The sequence below is a fragment of the Felis catus genome, chromosome C2 (assembly GCF_018350175.1).
Source record: "Felis catus isolate Fca126 chromosome C2, F.catus_Fca126_mat1.0, whole genome shotgun sequence".
NCBI lineage: Eukaryota > Metazoa > Chordata > Mammalia > Carnivora > Felidae > Felis > Felis catus.
The window spans coordinates 73,303,335-73,321,392 of record NC_058376.1 but is presented as its reverse complement, the minus strand read 5'-3'; the positions used below and the strand labels follow the sequence as shown (position 1 = coordinate 73,321,392).

The 18,058-nt window shown below is 40.4% G+C and overlaps 2 protein-coding genes across 11 annotated transcripts in view; both read right to left on the bottom strand.

Moving 5' to 3' along the window:
- XXYLT1 (xyloside xylosyltransferase 1) overlaps positions 1 to 4,091 on the bottom strand; it is a 170,308-nt gene extending 166,217 nt beyond the window's left edge. The window contains exon 1 of the mRNA XM_023260288.2: positions 3,477 to 4,091. Within this exon, the coding sequence (XP_023116056.1) occupies positions 3,477 to 3,977 (501 nt within the window). The 5' untranslated portion in view covers positions 3,978 to 4,091. The remainder of the gene's footprint in view (positions 1 to 3,476) is intronic.
- Positions 4,092 to 9,595: 5,504 nt separating this feature from the next.
- The window catches only part of ACAP2 (ArfGAP with coiled-coil, ankyrin repeat and PH domains 2), a 155,305-nt gene continuing 146,842 nt past the window's right edge, over positions 9,596 to 18,058 (bottom strand). For all 10 annotated transcript variants that reach the window (XM_023260282.2, XM_023260284.2, XM_023260287.2 and 7 more), the window contains one exon: positions 9,596 to 14,013. In XM_023260282.2, the coding sequence (XP_023116050.2) occupies positions 13,913 to 14,013 (101 nt within the window). In that variant the 3' untranslated portion in view covers positions 9,596 to 13,912. The remainder of the gene's footprint in view (positions 14,014 to 18,058) is intronic.

The following is an 18,058-nucleotide window of genomic DNA, read 5'->3' as shown; positions in this document are numbered from 1 at the left end:
GTAACCCCCCAAGTGGCCTTGGGCAAGTCCCCTCACCCATTACGTTATATGCTCTTAAAGGTCCCAGGCCTGATGCAGCCAGGGTGAGAATTTCTACAGTTTCCTTCTTCTTAATACCAAAAGGACAATTCTCAGTATAAAATGCACTCCCAGAGGCACCTAGGTAGCTCAATCGGTGGGGTGTCTGATTATTGATTCCGGCTCCAGTCATGATTCCACAGTTTGTGAGATTGAGCCCCAAGTTGGGCTCTGTGCTGACAGTGTGGGGCCTGCTTGGGATTCTCTGTCTCCCTCACTCTCTGTTCCTCCCATGCACACACGCATGTGTGCACACTCACTCTCTCTCTCTCTCTCTCTAATATAAATGTTTTTTTTAAAAGAGCACTCCAGGGCGCCTGGGTGGCTCAGTTGGTTAAGCGTATGACTTTGGCTCAGGTCATGATCTCATGGTTCACAAGTTCGAGCCCCACATCGGGCTCTTTGTCAGCACAGAGCCTGCTTTGGATCCTCTGCCTCCCTCTCTCTTCCCCTCCACTGCTTGCTCTCTCGCTCTCAAAACAATAAATAAAGGGGCGCCTGGGTGGCTTGGTCGGTTGAGCGTCCGACTTCAGCTCAGGTCATGATCTCGAGGTCTGTGAGTTCGAGCCCCGCGTCAGGCTCTGTGCTGACAGCTCGGAGCCTGGAGCCTGCTTCGGATTCTGTGCCTCCCTCTCTCTCTGCTCCTCCCCTGTTCATGCTCTGTCTCTGTCTCAAAAATAAATAAACGTTAAAAAAAAATTATAAATAAATAAATATTAAAAAAAAAAAGACTGCACTCCCATATGTAAGGCATGATGTTCAGTGCTGGGGATACAACACTTAAGTCAGTGTCCATGCCCTTTGTCTACTTTGTCTTGAAAGGTAGACAAATAATTCATTCAATAATTATATAATTACAACAATGATAAATGTTACCAAGTAAAAGTACTTGGTGCTATGAGAGTGTGTAATGGGTGCTCAGGAAGGTTTACCAAGGAAATAACATTTACACTGAGACCTGAAAGCAGAATTTAGGGATAGGGGTCAGGGTGGGGGTGGGGCAGGGGCACTCCAGGCAGAGGGAAAAGCCTATGATGCCAGAAGAAGCATTCCTTTCAGGAATATTCCAAACCTGAGGAAGAACTAAGATGCCCAATAAAATGAAGCAAACCTTTTAGGACCATACATTTAAAGAAAAAAAGAGCACCGTTTATCACAAACAGAAAACAGACTCATAAAACGTGAACTCAAAAGTAACAGGCACAATTTTATGCTGACACTGATAAACTCTTATCTGACCACAGCCATCTGGCTACAAAGCCTCCCCCCCCCACCCTCATTTGTGATGCCTCAACACAGGTGGGATCAATTCCCTCAGGTCATCCGCAGCTGCTTCCAGGCCTTGGTGACCTGTGGCTGTCAGAACTGAGCACAGCAGAGGGAGGGAGAATGAAACGCAGACACCACGATGGGAGCCTGGCCCTAAAGCCAATATTTCTGGCGCTGAGTATGCACCAGGCATCATGCACGGGGATGGGAGATAAGACCTGATACACTCATAGCACCAGGGTATGCGAGGAAGACGTGCCTTGCAGATGGGGGTTCCCCGGGAGGCTCCAAAGAGGGAATGACATCTGAAGATGGCCAAACAGTGTGAACTACCTCTGTGCACCCAAACGCGCCTCTGTGCACAGACCGCAGCACAACATAGCAAAGGCCTGGAAGCTGGAAAGCCCTGAGTGCACAAGAAGCTGTGGCTGGAGCTCGAGACAAGGGGACAGGTAAAGATCTGGAAGTCTGCTTCCTCTGACTCCGTAAAGTGAAAAGATGACAATGCTGGCCTTCAGGGTGGGGTTTGGAGACATGGTCAAATCCCAGCTCTGCCCAGAACAGCCCTTTGATCACAGGCTTTTGGCTTTCTCCCTTGAACCAACACAGAGTTTCTCAAGCATTAAAGTCCTAGGGATCACGTGGGACAAGGTGCCAGGTGTCACCCTGAGATCCCAATTAGGTAAACCGGGATGGGCCCCAGAGTGAAAAACCCAGAGCAGACAGTAGGTTCCAAGGACCTGAATTCTTGGCCTCCTACAGCATGAAGTCCATGGCCCAAGTGCCCTTCCCTGATTATGGTGAGCTCCAGACAGGCTCATTTGTTCTGGGCAGGACATAGACCTTGTATGCTATGGGCTGGCGGGGGGGGGGGGGGGGGGGGGGGGCATGAACAAAAAGCTGTGGAGGGCTGGGCACAGATTGTCCCCAAGTCTAGGGACATTCCCGGGGGGGGGGGGGTGAAAGCTAAGTAAAGAGTGGCCAAGAGTCCAGGAGGAAAGGAAGGACATCCTGGGCAGAGAGCTTGTGTAAAGGCACATTCAGCACAGTCAAGATCTAAGGTGCACACAGGAGGACAAGAAGCCAGGTTGGAAAGGAGGGCTAGGCCCACAACACAGCCCTCCTAGAAGCTGGGGCTTGATTCTGCAGGTAACGAAGAGCTACCAAAGACCCCGGAACCCTACAGGATCCTGGCAGCAGCTCCCCTTGTCGCTCACTGGGCACAAACACATGGAACATTATTACTCTTGCTTCACTGCTCCTTCTCCCACCATCAGACTTCATCCTTTAGGATCACCTACTAGTCCTACCCAAAAATCAGAATTTGGATCCCCTCTGTGCAACCATTAGGTCAAAATGAGGCTAGCAATGTGACTGAAGTAATTAACACTAAGTCAGGAACAGTATCTCTGACAAGCAGAGCCAGGAGATCAAGGGAGATGATGCGGAGATGTGGGAGCTGCCACAGAGGCAGTTTGGTCCCGCCTGGGACAAGGTGGCCAGCTCTGTTGTGCTCTCCCCAGATCATACATATCTGTACCTTTTAGGGCTTTCTCTTCCTCCCTGAGAGGAACTAGTGGCTTCTCTAAATGGGTTTGTGACCCTCGAGAGTAGGGAAGAAGACAGAGAGGGGATGAGGTAGTTCACACTGTTTGGGTTTGGGCTTAGACAGTTCTGACCGAAATACCATAAGAGCTATGAGAATGTCACTGCGATTTCAGCAATTCAAGCGACCTAAGACCTGTCCAGCAGACTCTGCACAGAATGACTACTGGTGCCTTCAAATGACCTGGTCCAACCTAAAAAGTCAAAGACTGAGTAGAATAAAAAGAAGTGCAGACAGTGAAGACAGTGCTGAATCCTGCAAGGCTACCAGAGAGGGGGGAGAGCCAATTCTAGAGGGAACAGGGACTTAATGGGGGGAGACCGGGTCAGGGGTAGTCGGTTGACACCCCGGCTCCACGGCTCCACTCCAGCACCAGCTGAGTGCACCGGACTCCCGGACACGCCCCCCGGACGTCGCCCCCGGCGTACCGCAAACACCCATTTCGGGCAAAGCGAGAAGAATGGCGGGGGGAGGGGGCGGTGGTGGGCATCCACCGGGAGCCCTCAGCCGCGGCCCCGCTCACCTTGCACTTGAAGCCGGCGGCGGGCGGCAGCAGCTCTCGAAGCAGGGCCTTGGCCACCTCGCGGCTGGCCTCCTCGCTCACGAAGTGCAGGTTAAGCACCTCGTGCGCCTCGAACTTAGCGAGGCGCAGCAGGGAGCGGAGCGCGACGCGGGCCTTGGCCTGCAGCGCGGCATTGTGTTCCGCCTTGGTGAACATCATCAGCAGGTGATAGTCCACCGGTCCGGCCACGCCGCCCTCCAGGCTCTTGGCCTTGGCGCCCGGGGCCGGCGCCACGGAGCCCCGCGCCACCTCCGGCGCGGGCGGCGTGGGCGCGGCAGGGGCCCCGGCGCGGGCCTCCTTCAGCCTCTTGGTGGCGCTGGAGAAGGTCTCCCGGCCCGAGCCGAGGTAGTAGAAGGCACAGACGGCCAGCGCTGCGGCCAGCAGAAGCGCGCAGTAGTGGGAGCGCACAGCGCCCAGGCGCGCCATGGCCCGAGCGCATGGGGGCCCGCCTCGCCGACCCATGCGCCACGGGCCGGCGGACCGAGCAGCCGGGAGGGAGAGCCGAGACCAGCACCCTGGCAGCCACTTAGTAGCCTAGGCGGCGGACAGCGGCCATAACGGGGGCGGTGCCGCGCTGCCCGGAGCCAATCCTCGGGCGCTGATGCGCGGAGAGGCGGAGCCAGGGCCGCCGGGCAGCCGCTGGGTCCTAGATTTAGAGGGATTCGAGCTGGGAAGGACCGAGCCGGCGGGTAAGTATTCAGACTTGGAGAAAGCCAAGGTCTGTTAAAACTGGCCGTCCTAAATATCTAGCCCCAGACGCTAGATATCGAAGCTGAGCCTTGAAAGGCATAGAGGCGCCCCAACGCAGGACCTTCGGTTAGCAAAACCACAAAACTGGACGCAGAAAGAGAACATTTTATCTCTATACCTTTCTGCCCCGAATGTTTGCAGGCTTTGAACCCTCTCCCCGACTCCCTCCCTTCACACCTGAGAGACTGGCTGGAGCTAGGGAATTTAAACTCGCCAGCTCCTTCCTCATTCACACTAAATAAGGAATTTCCTTGGGGTGGAAATGGCCTGCCCAGGGCACGGGCACCTGAGGCCGAACGAAGGCTATGTGAAGGATGTGGCCAGCAGGGGGACCCCGCTGCCCACGACTTCGGGAGAGACTCCTGAGCCCCAGGCAAGTAACGCCAGAGATGAAGTCTTTTTTTTTTTTTTTTTTTTTTTTTAACAGACAAACACTTGAAACGAGCCTTAAGATGTACCAGGTAGTCTTTCAAAATTTTAACTGAGGCATACTGAGGTAACTTGCCCAAGGTCACAGAGTGGCGGTTTTGACCTTAGATAGTTGGACACTGACAACTACCCCATAAAAAACTCATTAACTTCAGTCTTCTAAGGACTGACGATAATACCATAGCATTTAAACATGTACAAATGATCTGCATGCTTGATAGACGTGGAAGCGAATGCACATGCACTGGAGAATTATCACTCAGCAGTTTATTGTGCCATGCCGTTATTGGTCAAAGCATGGTACCCAGAACCACAATTCATCTCATTTTTAACTCTTGTTCGTTTCAATCGGGATAACACTTTTCTGAAAAAATACTGGAGCTCTGAAGCAAGGTTAGCAACAAATTCAATACATACTAGTCATCTTGTGTGTTGAGCGGAGCCCTGATACCTGAATTAACTCACTTGCATGATAGGCTCTTACTTGAATTCATTTAATCTAGACAACCCTAAGAAGAGGTATTATTTGCACTTTACAACTGAGGAAATTGAGATTCAGAGCAGTATATTACCCAAAGCTCGTTGGCTAGTAAGCAATGGAATCGGATCTCAACCCAAGTCTTAACTGCTTCTCATGCCCAGGTTTTCAGCCAAGATTAGCACTGAAAGCAATAATTGGAGCTCTGAATTGTGTGTATTTTACCACAGCTTTTAGCAGACACTGTGGTTACAAGAGCAAGCTCTCCAAGTTAAGAGAGCTGGAAGTCCAGCTCTAGCAATGCAAATTATTAGACGTCAGGCAAATTACGTAATCTGAGCTGCAGTTACACCCATTCGTAAAACAGGGCTAATATGAGCACCTACGCCGCCTAGGGTTATGAGAGAAAATACACAAGAAGTAGTTAAAACTGTGCCTGACACTTAGCAAACAATATAAACTATGCCAGAAACACCAAACTCTACAAGAAGTCTAAATATCCAACAAGTGCCAAAATACAATTCAGTGACCATAGCTTTACTAGGGTAATTACAAATACCAAACCATAAATCTCCATTAAGACTTTAGTATATGCTCCACAGAACCCCCACAGCAGTGTGCTACAGCTATATTATTATGTCGTAATTGTTGTTCATTAATAAGAGAAAAATAATTCCTCTTGGTGCCTTTTAGCCCCCCCTCCCCCACCTATACCATCAATAACCCGGCTTTTCCTTCCACCACTTATTCTAGAATTTATTCAACAAATATTTTAGTTTTTAGACCTTTATAAGATCACCACTCCCGGAATTCATGGATAAGAAATGAATAACAAGACAGTTTAAATTTTACATACAAATTCTGTAAACACAGGAAAATACTCGAGACTAGTCTCATCTCCATGTTGTAGCTTCTTCATTCCAATTATTTAACCATAAAAAAAATTAACATTGCAGCTTCCTGAAATATATTGCTGACTGGAAACTAAATCAATTGGTTGAATGAAGGTAGACAGTCGTTTATTCAAGAGGTAACAAGTGACGACTATATGTCAAGCACAGTAGCATCTGAGAATACAGCAGTGAAAAGAAACAGAAGTCTCCGCCCTCACAGAGCTTATATTCTAGCAGGGGAAAACAGAGAGATTAGAAATGTGTAGTGTGTCAGATGGTGACATGGGCTGTTTTCTAAGCCCATAGCTGGGTATATAATGACATGGCTAAATACACAAAGAACTTTGGTAACCACAGGAACTCTTCAGTTCTGACTGTAACTTCGGTCAAGTTCTCAGACTTCTCACCAGAGATTAGAATTGTTTTTTTCATCTGTAATGTTGGATTATCATATTTTTTTCATATTGACTAGTACCCAAAATTGTCAAGGATACAGAGAAACAGACATTGTCCTCTACAGGAGATGGAGGGAGGGGACTTTTCTGGAGGGCACTCTGGCAATGCTAAAATCTCTCTGGCCTCTAAGAACACTCTCAGTTCTCTCCTACCCAGATGAGTGTTTCTCTTGGAGACAGTGGTTCTCGATTTGGTGTGGCACTGGAAGCACCCGAGAAACTTAGTAAAAACACAAAGGTTCAGGACCTATGTATCTTCAATGAGCCCAGGCCTCGATAGTGAATCTTTTACAGACCAAAGTTTGGAGAGCACTGCATTAGATCTTCACCCAGCCAAACTCTCTTTCTGCGTACAATCTTGACTTACATGTCACTGCCTTGATGAGTGGTCTCTGAACACCAACCCATCCAGTGTCCAGGTGAGGCACTATCATCCAACAATCCCATGAAAGCCACCTATAAACTATTCGGTCCCATCTTCCTCCACTGCAGGTGGAGAAAGGCAAGATCCCAAGAAGACAAGATCCCAAGAAAATAGGAAGTACATCTTTTTTTTTTTCACCATAATATCCCCAATACCTAACACAGTGCCTGACTCATTGATATATACTGACTCAAAAATATACCCACCCATTGTGAGTCAGCCAACTCCAGCCAACTTCTAGGAATCTGTCCTGAGGAAATAACTAAGAATGTATGCAAAAAGCCATAAGGATAAGCAGAGCTAGATTTATGATGGCAAGAAATTGGAATCAAATGTTCATCAATGAAGCGGTTAAACAAAAATGATGCTGTCATTAAAAGTGATGTATTCACAAACTGCAAATAGAAATGTTTAATAATAAATGGAAGAAAAATTTGTAGATTTAGAGACTCAAGAGACATACTAGCCAACTGCAATGAATGGAACTTCTATGAGTTGTGATTTGAAGAGTCTACTTTTAAAAGTATATTTGAGGGGCGCCTGGGTGGCGCAGTCAGTTAAGCGTCCAACTTCAGCCAGGTCACGATCTCGCGGTCCGTGAGTTCGAGCCCTGAGTCGGCTCTGGGCTGATGGCTCAGAGCCTGGAGCCTGTTTCCGATTCTGTGTCTCCCTCTCTCTCTGCCCCTCCCCCGTTCATGCTCTGTCTCTCTCTGTCCCAAAAATAAATAAACGTTGAAAAAAAAATTTTTAAAAAAAGTATATTTGATACATTTGGGATAATATGAATACTGACTGTAGTTTTATAGTTAAAGAAGTGTGATGTTGTGATTGCCTTTTTCTCTTTTAGAGATACATACTGAATGACTTGTTAGTGAAATGTGTGAGGCTTGATTCAAAATAAAATCTGGGGAAGAGAAAAAATGGGTGAGAGTATTAATAAAACAATGTTAGCCCTGAGTTACTATTATAATTATTCTATGTTGTATGTGTTTGAAATTTTCCATTCTAAAAAAATGTTTTAATCCTTCCCAAAGTGATATGGAACATTTGAGGATTTAGAAATCTGCTCCCCATTTATTAAGTGAAAGAAGCAGGTAACAAAATAGTACGATCCCATTGTATATCAACATAAATACACACACCCAAAGTTCTAAAAAGATAAATACCGAGGAAGGAGCAGCTTCCCCCTAAGGACTATTCAACAGAACTTCCTACAATGATGGGCATGTTTTATAATCTGTCCTTTTCAAAACAGTAGTCACTAGGCACACGGCTGAGCTCTTAAAATGTAGCAGTGCCACAGATGAACTGAACTCTTAATTTTGTCTAATTAATTTCAATAGCCACATGTGGCTAGTAGAGACCATATTGGAGAGCACAGGCAGATAATGGAATTGTGGAGGATTATCTTTTTTACTTATTATTAAACATTTGTCTACAATGAAAAAGCATTGTTTTTGCAATAGGAAAAAGTAGGTTGCTTATTTTCATTTAAAAATTTTATTGACTATAGGTGCAGGTTCTCTTCTTCACAGAACTATTCTGAAAATGAAATGAAGTGGAATAAAGCAAGTCACATTGAAATGTTTTATGTGTCTGCTTTTAATTAACTTAAGGCAATAGTAGGCAATTCACTTCCAGGTCTATTCTTTCAACCCTCCCTTCCTTCTATGTCAATTCATATAAAAACATGCTTTTGTTTACTAAAAGGATGAGTACAAAAATGTGTTGCCTAGACTGGGAACTTCAATGGATGTCAATCATAATGGAAAATAATTAGAATTAGGGCTCCCCTACACACACACACACACACACACACACACGCACGCGCGCGCGCGCGCGCCTTTGTCATTTTTAGCTGTGAATTGAGAGCATACAGCTCTGTGAACAGGAAGAAAATATTTGAAAGATCAAAATGGGGACACCTAGGTGGCTCAGTCAGTTAAGCCTCTGACTTTTTTTTTTTTCAACGTTTTTTATTTATTTTTGTGACAGAGAGAGACAGAGCATGAACGGGGGAGGGGCAGAGAGAGAGGGAGACACAGAATCGGAAACAGGCTCCAGGCTCTGAGCCATCAGCCCAGAGCCCGACGCGGGTCTCGAACTCACGGACCGCGAGATCGTGACCTGGCTGAAGTCGGACGCTTAACCGACTGCGCCACCCAGGCGCCCCAAGCCTCTGACTCTTGATTTCAGCTCAAGTCAATGCTCTCAAGATTCCCTCTCTCCCTTTCCCACTGCCCTTCCCCTGCTCTCATGCACTGTGAAATAAATAAATAAGCAAACAAACAAAACGGATTTCCTAATTGAAGCAATCAGCAAATAGAATCAACTGGATCAATCTGACAAAGTTGGAAAGGAATAGAAGACTTTAAACATGTCAGTTGGTGGGGCACCTGGATGGCTCAGTCAGTCGGGCATCCGACTTTGGCTCAGGTCATGATCTCACAGTTCGTGGGTTTGAGCCCCGCATCAGGCTCTGTGCTGACAGCTCAGAGCCTGGAGCCTGCTTCAGATTCTGTGTTTCTTTCTCTCTCAAAAATAAGAATAAACATTAAAAAGTGGCTTTAAAAAACAAATAAATGTGACAGTTGTTAACAGATATGTCTGCAGTTGTAGTTCATAATAAAGTTCAAGTCTGAACATAAAAGAACTATGCCAGAGGTGAGATTTTTATTGACTTATTATCATAATTCTTCAGCATACAAAGTATTTAATCAAGTATAATATTTACAATTCTTACATAATGTACATTTTAGAATAACTATAAAGATAATGTACTTTTGTTCCATTTACAATGACAAACTACAGTAAAACTACATTCATGAATTAGATACAAATCCTCTACATACTAATAAAAAGTAAATGGAGTGTTGGTTATACATTCTTTAAAATATTCCTTTTCACAGGTAGCAAGAAATATTACATGTAATAAGTCTTTATGACTGGAATGATCCAGAAATATCACAAAGCACAAGTAAACACATATAGAAAGGTAGCTCATCATTTCCAAAAGTTAACCTTTAGGCCTTTGTGTAAAATAAATGTTGCCAGCAGTATTTATAATGTAGCAAGCTTTCCCTGTTTAAAATTAACACCCAAGGCAGGGGGTTGTTGAGGAAAAATAAGAAAATCTAGAACACAAGTCAGTGAAAAGACCGATGCAGAGAAAAGTTTATTTAATCAAACCTTGCTTCCTTCTCCTTATTTAAGTGGATAAACGTATGTAAATGGAAAAAGATGTCCACAGAATCATATTTATAGATGTTAGGATTCAGCCAAACTGAATCCAAGCCCTAGGTTACCTTTCATTTGGAAACATCAAGACTTTGGTAAGTATATGGTGAATTAAAATGACCTTACCGTGTTTTGCTTTTATTAATGTTTGTCATTACAAAAATGTAATATTTCCTATAATTTAATGGCTTCAAATCCTAATCTATTCCTTCAAGATAATTTTATATCCAGGTTCTTCAGAATATTTGCAGTCCTTGTTACCAAAACACAAGGAAAGCTGGCAGGCATTATCAGATTTTGCAGCTTTATAATGATTTCAATTTATTTCATGATACAAGTAAAGTGCCTCTGACTAGTAGTCAGACAGGGGTTCTGGTGTCAGCCGTGCCACCGATGAGAAAACCAATGGCTGCCCTCTGTAAAACAAGAGGAGCAGCCCAGGATCAAAGAAGAGAAACGACGGCATTCTTCAGAAGTCCTAGTGTAAGAATCGGGTGAGACAGAGTAGTATCAAAGTACACTGTGAGCAGAAGAGAAGACAAAGGGGTGCTGTGATAGTTTTACCATGTTTCATCCACTCATTTTATTTGTGAGAAGCTCTGAATCCAAAAAGGAGAGTAACTACTAGTCAGTGCTCTTTGCACTGTATCATGCAGGTCTGAAGTCATTCTGGACATAATAATTCTATAAAAATATATCCTTTTTCCTGCTCCTGTCCATGGTCAAAAGTGCTATCAAACAGAAAAGTTAATATGGCAATATAAGAGTGGTATGGGAATCTCTTATTATCCAAAATGGGTAGTAAATTTAGTCTTAAATACAATTTGGTTTATTGTCATGTCTATACTTTACATGTGTAGAATTATATTTTTAAAATACTGCTTAACACATCACAAACTGAAGTTGTCCAGCCTGCGAAGGTATAATTTTTTTTTTTCCAAAATGCACTCATGAAGAACCAAAGTACATATTCCAAATTAAATTATGTTTTGGAAAGTAAACATCAAAGTTCATTAAAATCAATAGTGAAGACCAGTATAAATTAGGCAAACATTGTAATGTAGTGAATCCCTGGAAATTTCTGTATTTCTAAGGATTGTAACAAAGGTAATTTTTAAATACCTTAGAAATCTTAAACATATAGGTGTTACAAGGAAACACTGCAAATAACTACTCAATTACCTTTAGTCCAGTTCTAGCGTGTGAGACTGCATTCTATGAGCTCTTCGTAGTTAGTACTGCTATTGTTATTTTGATGTTAATCTAGCTTTTAAGTTAGTGCACTAATGATAATGAACTAATAGAATACTGACTAGGAATCAGAAACTAACACAAGCAGATCAGTTAGGGAAAGAAAACAAAGGGCAAGCACATTGACTTATGAAGCCCAAAAGTATGATTAACATTGTTTACACTATAATTTCTCATAATGCATTGAATAATTCACAGCATAATAAAACTCAGATTTGTTATATACTATATAAAAGCTATTAGTTGACACAGCTAAATTCACCTTGGTAAGAGCCAATCTACTTTGTGACTATGTAACACTAGTAATTGACTTTAAAGCCTTGCTATATTTACTGCATCATTTCTGCCAAATTTCATCCAAACTGAGTCTTGGCATGTTCAAGAAATCAAGCCACAGGAATGTATTTTCGTATTGCCAGGCTCAGTATACTGTTAAAAGATTTAGCTTTCTCTGAAGATATTCAGAACCACGATCGTCTTTAAAGTGAGTACCCTTCAAATACATCTCTAACCATTAAATTTAGGTAGACACTAATTACTACCACATTAACAACTCATGATTCAAGCCACAGGAGTTAAGAGTGTCATAAGGAACTGCCGTCACAAGGAGAGATCCCGGAGGTGATCTGAAGCACCCAACGGCTGGATCCAAAAGCCAAACTGTCCAGGCTTCCCAGATAAAGGTTAGGAGCTTCAGAAGTGAAGCCCTACGATTAAACAGGAAGTCTATATTCTAATTCTACCAGGCTTAGGAATAATTTCACATACTATTACTTATTATTCAGGAATAGGCACTACAAAGGAAAGGTGAGGCCCTCTTTTTCTTTTGGTTTGTTTTAAACATATTTCCTTATCCTTGAACTTTTTGGACAATTTCAAAGTACACTCTAATAAAAAGGTTTACAAACCAGACTTTTGCAAAGCCAGATGACCTGTGACTATGAGGTGAAACAGGGAAGATTTCATAATGTTCCTGTTATTGTTGCAATTAAAATACAGGCTGTGGAAGTTAGTATTTTCTTAGAAATATTTCATAAATATATTTTATCCTTATCTAATACACTGTGATTATTACTAAATAAGCATTATATGCACACAATTTGGAAACAAATATGGAAACTTTTCTGTGACATGAATTTACTTCAGTGTAATTCCTATTTAAACAAATCCTCATTTGACATTCAATCAACTTATAAAACTCTAGTTATTGGGGGGAAGAATGTTAGAAAACTTATTATCTGCCAAATTAAATGTAATCTTTCTACTTGGTTGATAACCCAAATTTTTAAAATTCTTATTTAGAATTTGGGTATCAATAATATTACTTACATGTAACTTGTAAAAGATTAAATTTAACTGTTGACAATTATTAGAAACCATAAAGCAAATTACTTATTTTATACTCCTGACAAGATATGTTAATCAAAGATGGAATCAGATGAATTTATAGCATTTACATGATAAATTAGTAGATCTGTAAGGTTTCGGAATCCAAGGGTCTCTGTTTCATGTAAGCCAACCACTATATCTATATATAGATGGTATTAATTTAAAATCATATACACTGTGTATAAAAGTACACAGGATAGATGTTGAAAAAAATTAAAAACTATCATTATATAGTTCAGTATAACCTAAGAAAAACATGAGTTTTTTCTTTTTCAGAGATTTTTCTTTCACTCAGTGCAACAGCAAAAATCTATCTTGAAAAGGACAAATTTCAAATATAAAAATGTTCTACATTATTTTATAAATCAACTTTTCCTTTAAAAATTACAATTTGATGAAAGCATAATTTTGCAACATTCAAGTAACCTTTGAAACATAGTTTTATTACATCAATAAATTTGTCAAGGTTTTAGGAAATCAACCGAACAATGAAGGACTACAATTTCTTTAAGTAAGAATTCTTTTAGCAAACGGGGGAAACATATTCTCTAGTTCTGATAATGAAATTACGTATTGTGAGTATGACAGCTAGGCTACCAAAACCACACATGAACCACCAAAAATCATCAGGGAGGCTAAAGACAAGACATATTCTTCAGGCAGGCAGGACAGTTGGCTCCCACTTGATGCAGACATGCTTGACTGAATGATCCTGGGCACGATGCATGGAAAACAAAAACCAATGCTACCAACCATTGGAAAAAACAGAAATTTTGTGTAACCTTAGCATCTTGTAACCTAGAGATGGCCTATGTCTAGATTTAACTTTATCTATAAAAAAAATGGCCTTTTAAACAGGCTTTTTTTTTTTTTTTAAATAAAAGCGGTCCTTAGGTTCTTCTCCCAACTACTAGAACTCTATGTTTTCATTTATAAAAATATCAATGAATGGGTACCTTTTTTCCAAACCACTCAATACCTACTAAAATTAAGTAGATTTAAGGCAGTAAAAATTTGTGAGTTTTCAGACGTACACATTAGTACATTAGGGGATCATTCAATTTAATCTTTTCCCCTTCTTTAAAAAAAACTCAGAATTTCTGTGAATCTTGTTGGAAACGATTTAGTTTCTCTGGATTATTGGATGCCATTTGGGAAAAATCACGAAAAATATCCTGGTAGGTTTCATCACCTGCATGAAAGTAAAATAAAGACACTTTTAAAATTTATACAGTGAAAGTGTTAATAGACAACATTCATTTTATGGCTAGTAACTGTATTATAATTAACCATACTCAAATTTTACTCAGATGAGCATATTGGGGAGAAAAAAAAGACCCACTAAATATAAATGCTAGAAAAGCACACAGTGAAAGAAAAGAAACAGCTATACCTGAGAAAAGCACCTCAGAGGCAGCCAAAGAGGAAAGCTCAGAGTTAGAAAAGAGCAAAGATGCAAGTGTTTTAGAGCAATATAAAGAAATACATTTATTTACATAGAAATAAAAGTCATTCTAAATGAGGTATAGTAAACAAGGCATTCTTTAAATAAATATTTCCCTTGATCAAGGCCAAAAGACCAATAACAAATACTAATGCTTCTGATGGATGCAAGTTATTAATAAGACAAAACTGATAACCAGGTGAGCAAAAAAAAAAAAAAATCCTTTTTTAATAATTATCTTTGAGCTAAAAGGCATTTTAATTTAAATAGCATGTGAGAAAGAAATTCTTTACTCAAACTTAACTAAAAGTAATACACCTAATCCACTGCTTACGGAGCTTATAGAATAATAAAGCCTAGAAAAGGACTGTAAGATCAGTTTCCTATTTTGTCAGAAGTGTTTTGCTTACTGTAGGTCAAATGAGCAAGAATGCTATGACAAAGGGGAATAAACACCAAAGATGTCGGTTAAATTAGCACAAGGCATGTATGTACGTACATACAAATAGGCTCGGAGAGAAGTAGATTGTAGATACTGATACTATAGCCAACTGAATACTATTTTTCTTGCCATGACAAACTAGTTATATGCACGCATAAAGATTAATTCCTCAGACCAAGGATTTGTATAAAGTAAAATCTCATTTTCAAGATCAATCTTTCATCATATATACTTCTGACAGACGTTAGGTTTACACAGAAGCTTAGCATAGCTCTGTTTTCAAGATTTAAACCGTCAAAAGTGTTTTAAATGATTATTGTTGCAGCATGGTTTTATAATTATTTCCCATAAGATATCTTGCATCCATCTTATTACAAACTCATTGCTACAATTGTTAATAGTGCAGTTGATTTTGTCAGCTTTTAAAAAGCAAGATTTTTGAGGCAATAGGTGTCATACCAAAAGCTAGAGAATCAGAAAAAAGGTGGGGGAGGGGGATAAAGATCTAGTATAAAGGTCTAACAGCATAATTCAAGATTTTCAATAAAAAAAGTTAATACTTTTAACCTTTAGTCACTTTTAACATTTAGTCTATGTAAAAAGCAAGTTATTAAAATCTCTATATAGTTTTCATTTAGTCCTGGAAATTTTCTCATGACCTGAATCAATCTACTTTAAAAAGAAAAAATACAGTAAGAAGAAAATCTTGATAGTTGGTTAAGAGTCCCATCTAACTCATATTCTGTTATTGAAACAATAAAAATGAAATTTGATATACTGGAACAACTGTTAAGACAATCCAATTACACCCATGATTTTTTAAAAGGTAAACTCCCATGTTAAAAGACAAACTACAAACCTATTCCCATTTTTAGCCATTCTAAAAGATATAAAATAAACTGAGAAGAGACCAACATTAAATATTAACAAACCATACAAAATATTTAAAAATTCGTATTCTTAGATGTTGAATTAAAATATTGAAAATATTTATTGTAAACATTATAAATATTTTTAAAATACTATTTAAACTTGAGAGTCTGGAATTTTACTTTCCAAGGAAGTGTAAAGTGCAGGTTATAATACAAAAATAACACACTGATCTTACCATTCAACACCAGAAGTAACTTAAAAGGCACACATTATACATTCAAGAAGAAATAGGAAGAAGGATCTAGCAGACGCTAATGCCAAATACTTTACAGATAGCACCAGATGAGCATTCTTAAGTATTACAACAGTACAATGGCAATATATGGCTTCTACTATTAGCAATGCATATTTTGTATAACAAACTGTAGGGTTTTTTCTTTTTTGTGGTTTTCCAGCTTTTGTTCTTAAATCATCTAGTACCTATTACACAAGTACATTTTAGTAGAACCATTGTACCATGCAAAACAAATTATAAGATCTTTTATTCACTGAATTAAATGCTTCCTTGAAGGAAAGTGTTGGTGCTACACTAATCATTGGTTTCACGAATACATTTTAGAGCTAATACAAGACAAAAGGAAGTCTCACCTTCCACACACACAAAACTTTCTGTTAACATTCAGTTTCTAACAAAACATTAATTAATGGACTATCAATAAAATACCTTTCTTAGGCCTCAAAATATATTATCAAAAAACAAACATTACAATAACAATAGTGACTAAGATATTTAATATAGTTAACATAAATTGAGCTTCAATGTGATTCCTTGAAATTTAAATATAATTCTAATCATTTAGAATTTTTCCCAAGGCAATATAACTTGTCTACACTAGCATACATAAACAATAACCCATAATTCGCTGCCCTGGAAAGCTCACGTAAGCACATTTAACAGTTTATTACAAACGATAAGCAACTAATCACCCAATATTTGTAATGCTAAGTTATATCCTTTAAATTACTTAATCATATTCTATTTCTCTTCAGAAAGTTAACTTTTCCATGTGCCCAGACAGTTCAGAATTTTTAAAATGTGGACTTCTGTATGTCCACTGATAGTTCAAAATAGTTTTTGATTTTTGGTATTCAGAATATCCATTGTAACAGCAATGATGATGATCCAAGACTTGTTGATTTTGCTCTCGAAATGCACTCCCCTCAAAGAGACAGCAGCATGTGAGACCCCACCTCTAGGTGATCAAGTATATGATCCCGCCCTTCCTGGGTTGATTACAGCTTCCTTTATACAAATAATTAGATCAGGGACCAACCTTTGCTAGCGACATACTTGCATAACCAGTAATGGCTCACTAAAGTGGTGATATTCAACTGGCTGAGAAACTCTGCCAACAATCAAGGGGAGTCATGGAACCAGAGACTGTGGGAACCACCAAAGCGGTTTCCAACGACTGAGGGCCGGGCGTGATATTTCACTCACTCACCCAGTCCTCTTAAGAGTTGTAGGAACTGATAAAGAGGGATAGATCTTCCCTTCAGGAAACGTGTGCTCTTATATCGCCTTGCAAAAAATAGAAAGTTTCAGGTCCTTAGGGTTGTATATAGAAGGTTCAGAAGTGTGGTTTCTTAGAAACAAATCCACGATTCCCAAAGATCTGAGTCTTTTAAATAATAGGGCTCTTCATTATCAAAAGATTGAAAATACCTGCATTTTAAAATTACCCAAATTTCTGAGGTATTGCTAGGCAACAACAACAAAAGGATCTAGATAAGACAATCAACCAAAATCAATGAGAGAAAAATAACAGTGACAAGTGGAGGGGAAAGAAAGACCCTACTGCCTGAGCTAACATAGCTGCTCTCCAAAGACTTGTGAAGGAAAAGAAAAGTAGCCAGGGAGCAACTGCTGTGCCATTTCACCGCGTCACCTTAAGTATAAAGTTGCTCTGCTTTGCATGTGAGACCTTCTAAATGGGTTGAAAATCTATCATCAAGATCATCCCCAAATAGATCAAAATCCCATTTTATTCTTCTGATACACCATTTCCAGAATTCTGATCTATTTTTAATCTCTAAAATTTGAGAGTGGTGGAAAAGCCTGTTGTTTGTTTTTTTTTTTTTTGAGGCTTTTTTAATGTTTATTTTTGAGAGAGAGAGCACATGAGAATTGGGGGGCAGAGAGAGGGGGGACAGAGGATCCAAAGCGGGCTCTGCGCTGACAGCAGCGAGCCCGACATGGGGCTTGAACCCACAAACTGTGAGATGGTGACCTGAGCAGAAGTCAGACACTTAACCGACTGAGCCACCCAGGCACCCCAAAATGAGGCTTTTAAAACATTTTTCGGTCAAATAAATTGGAAAAATTCATTTCTCTACTGGGGAATGGAAGATGCATACCCATAAACTTATACATAAAACGGCAGTGAAAGAGACATTCGAATGCTCCTAAATGGTGGC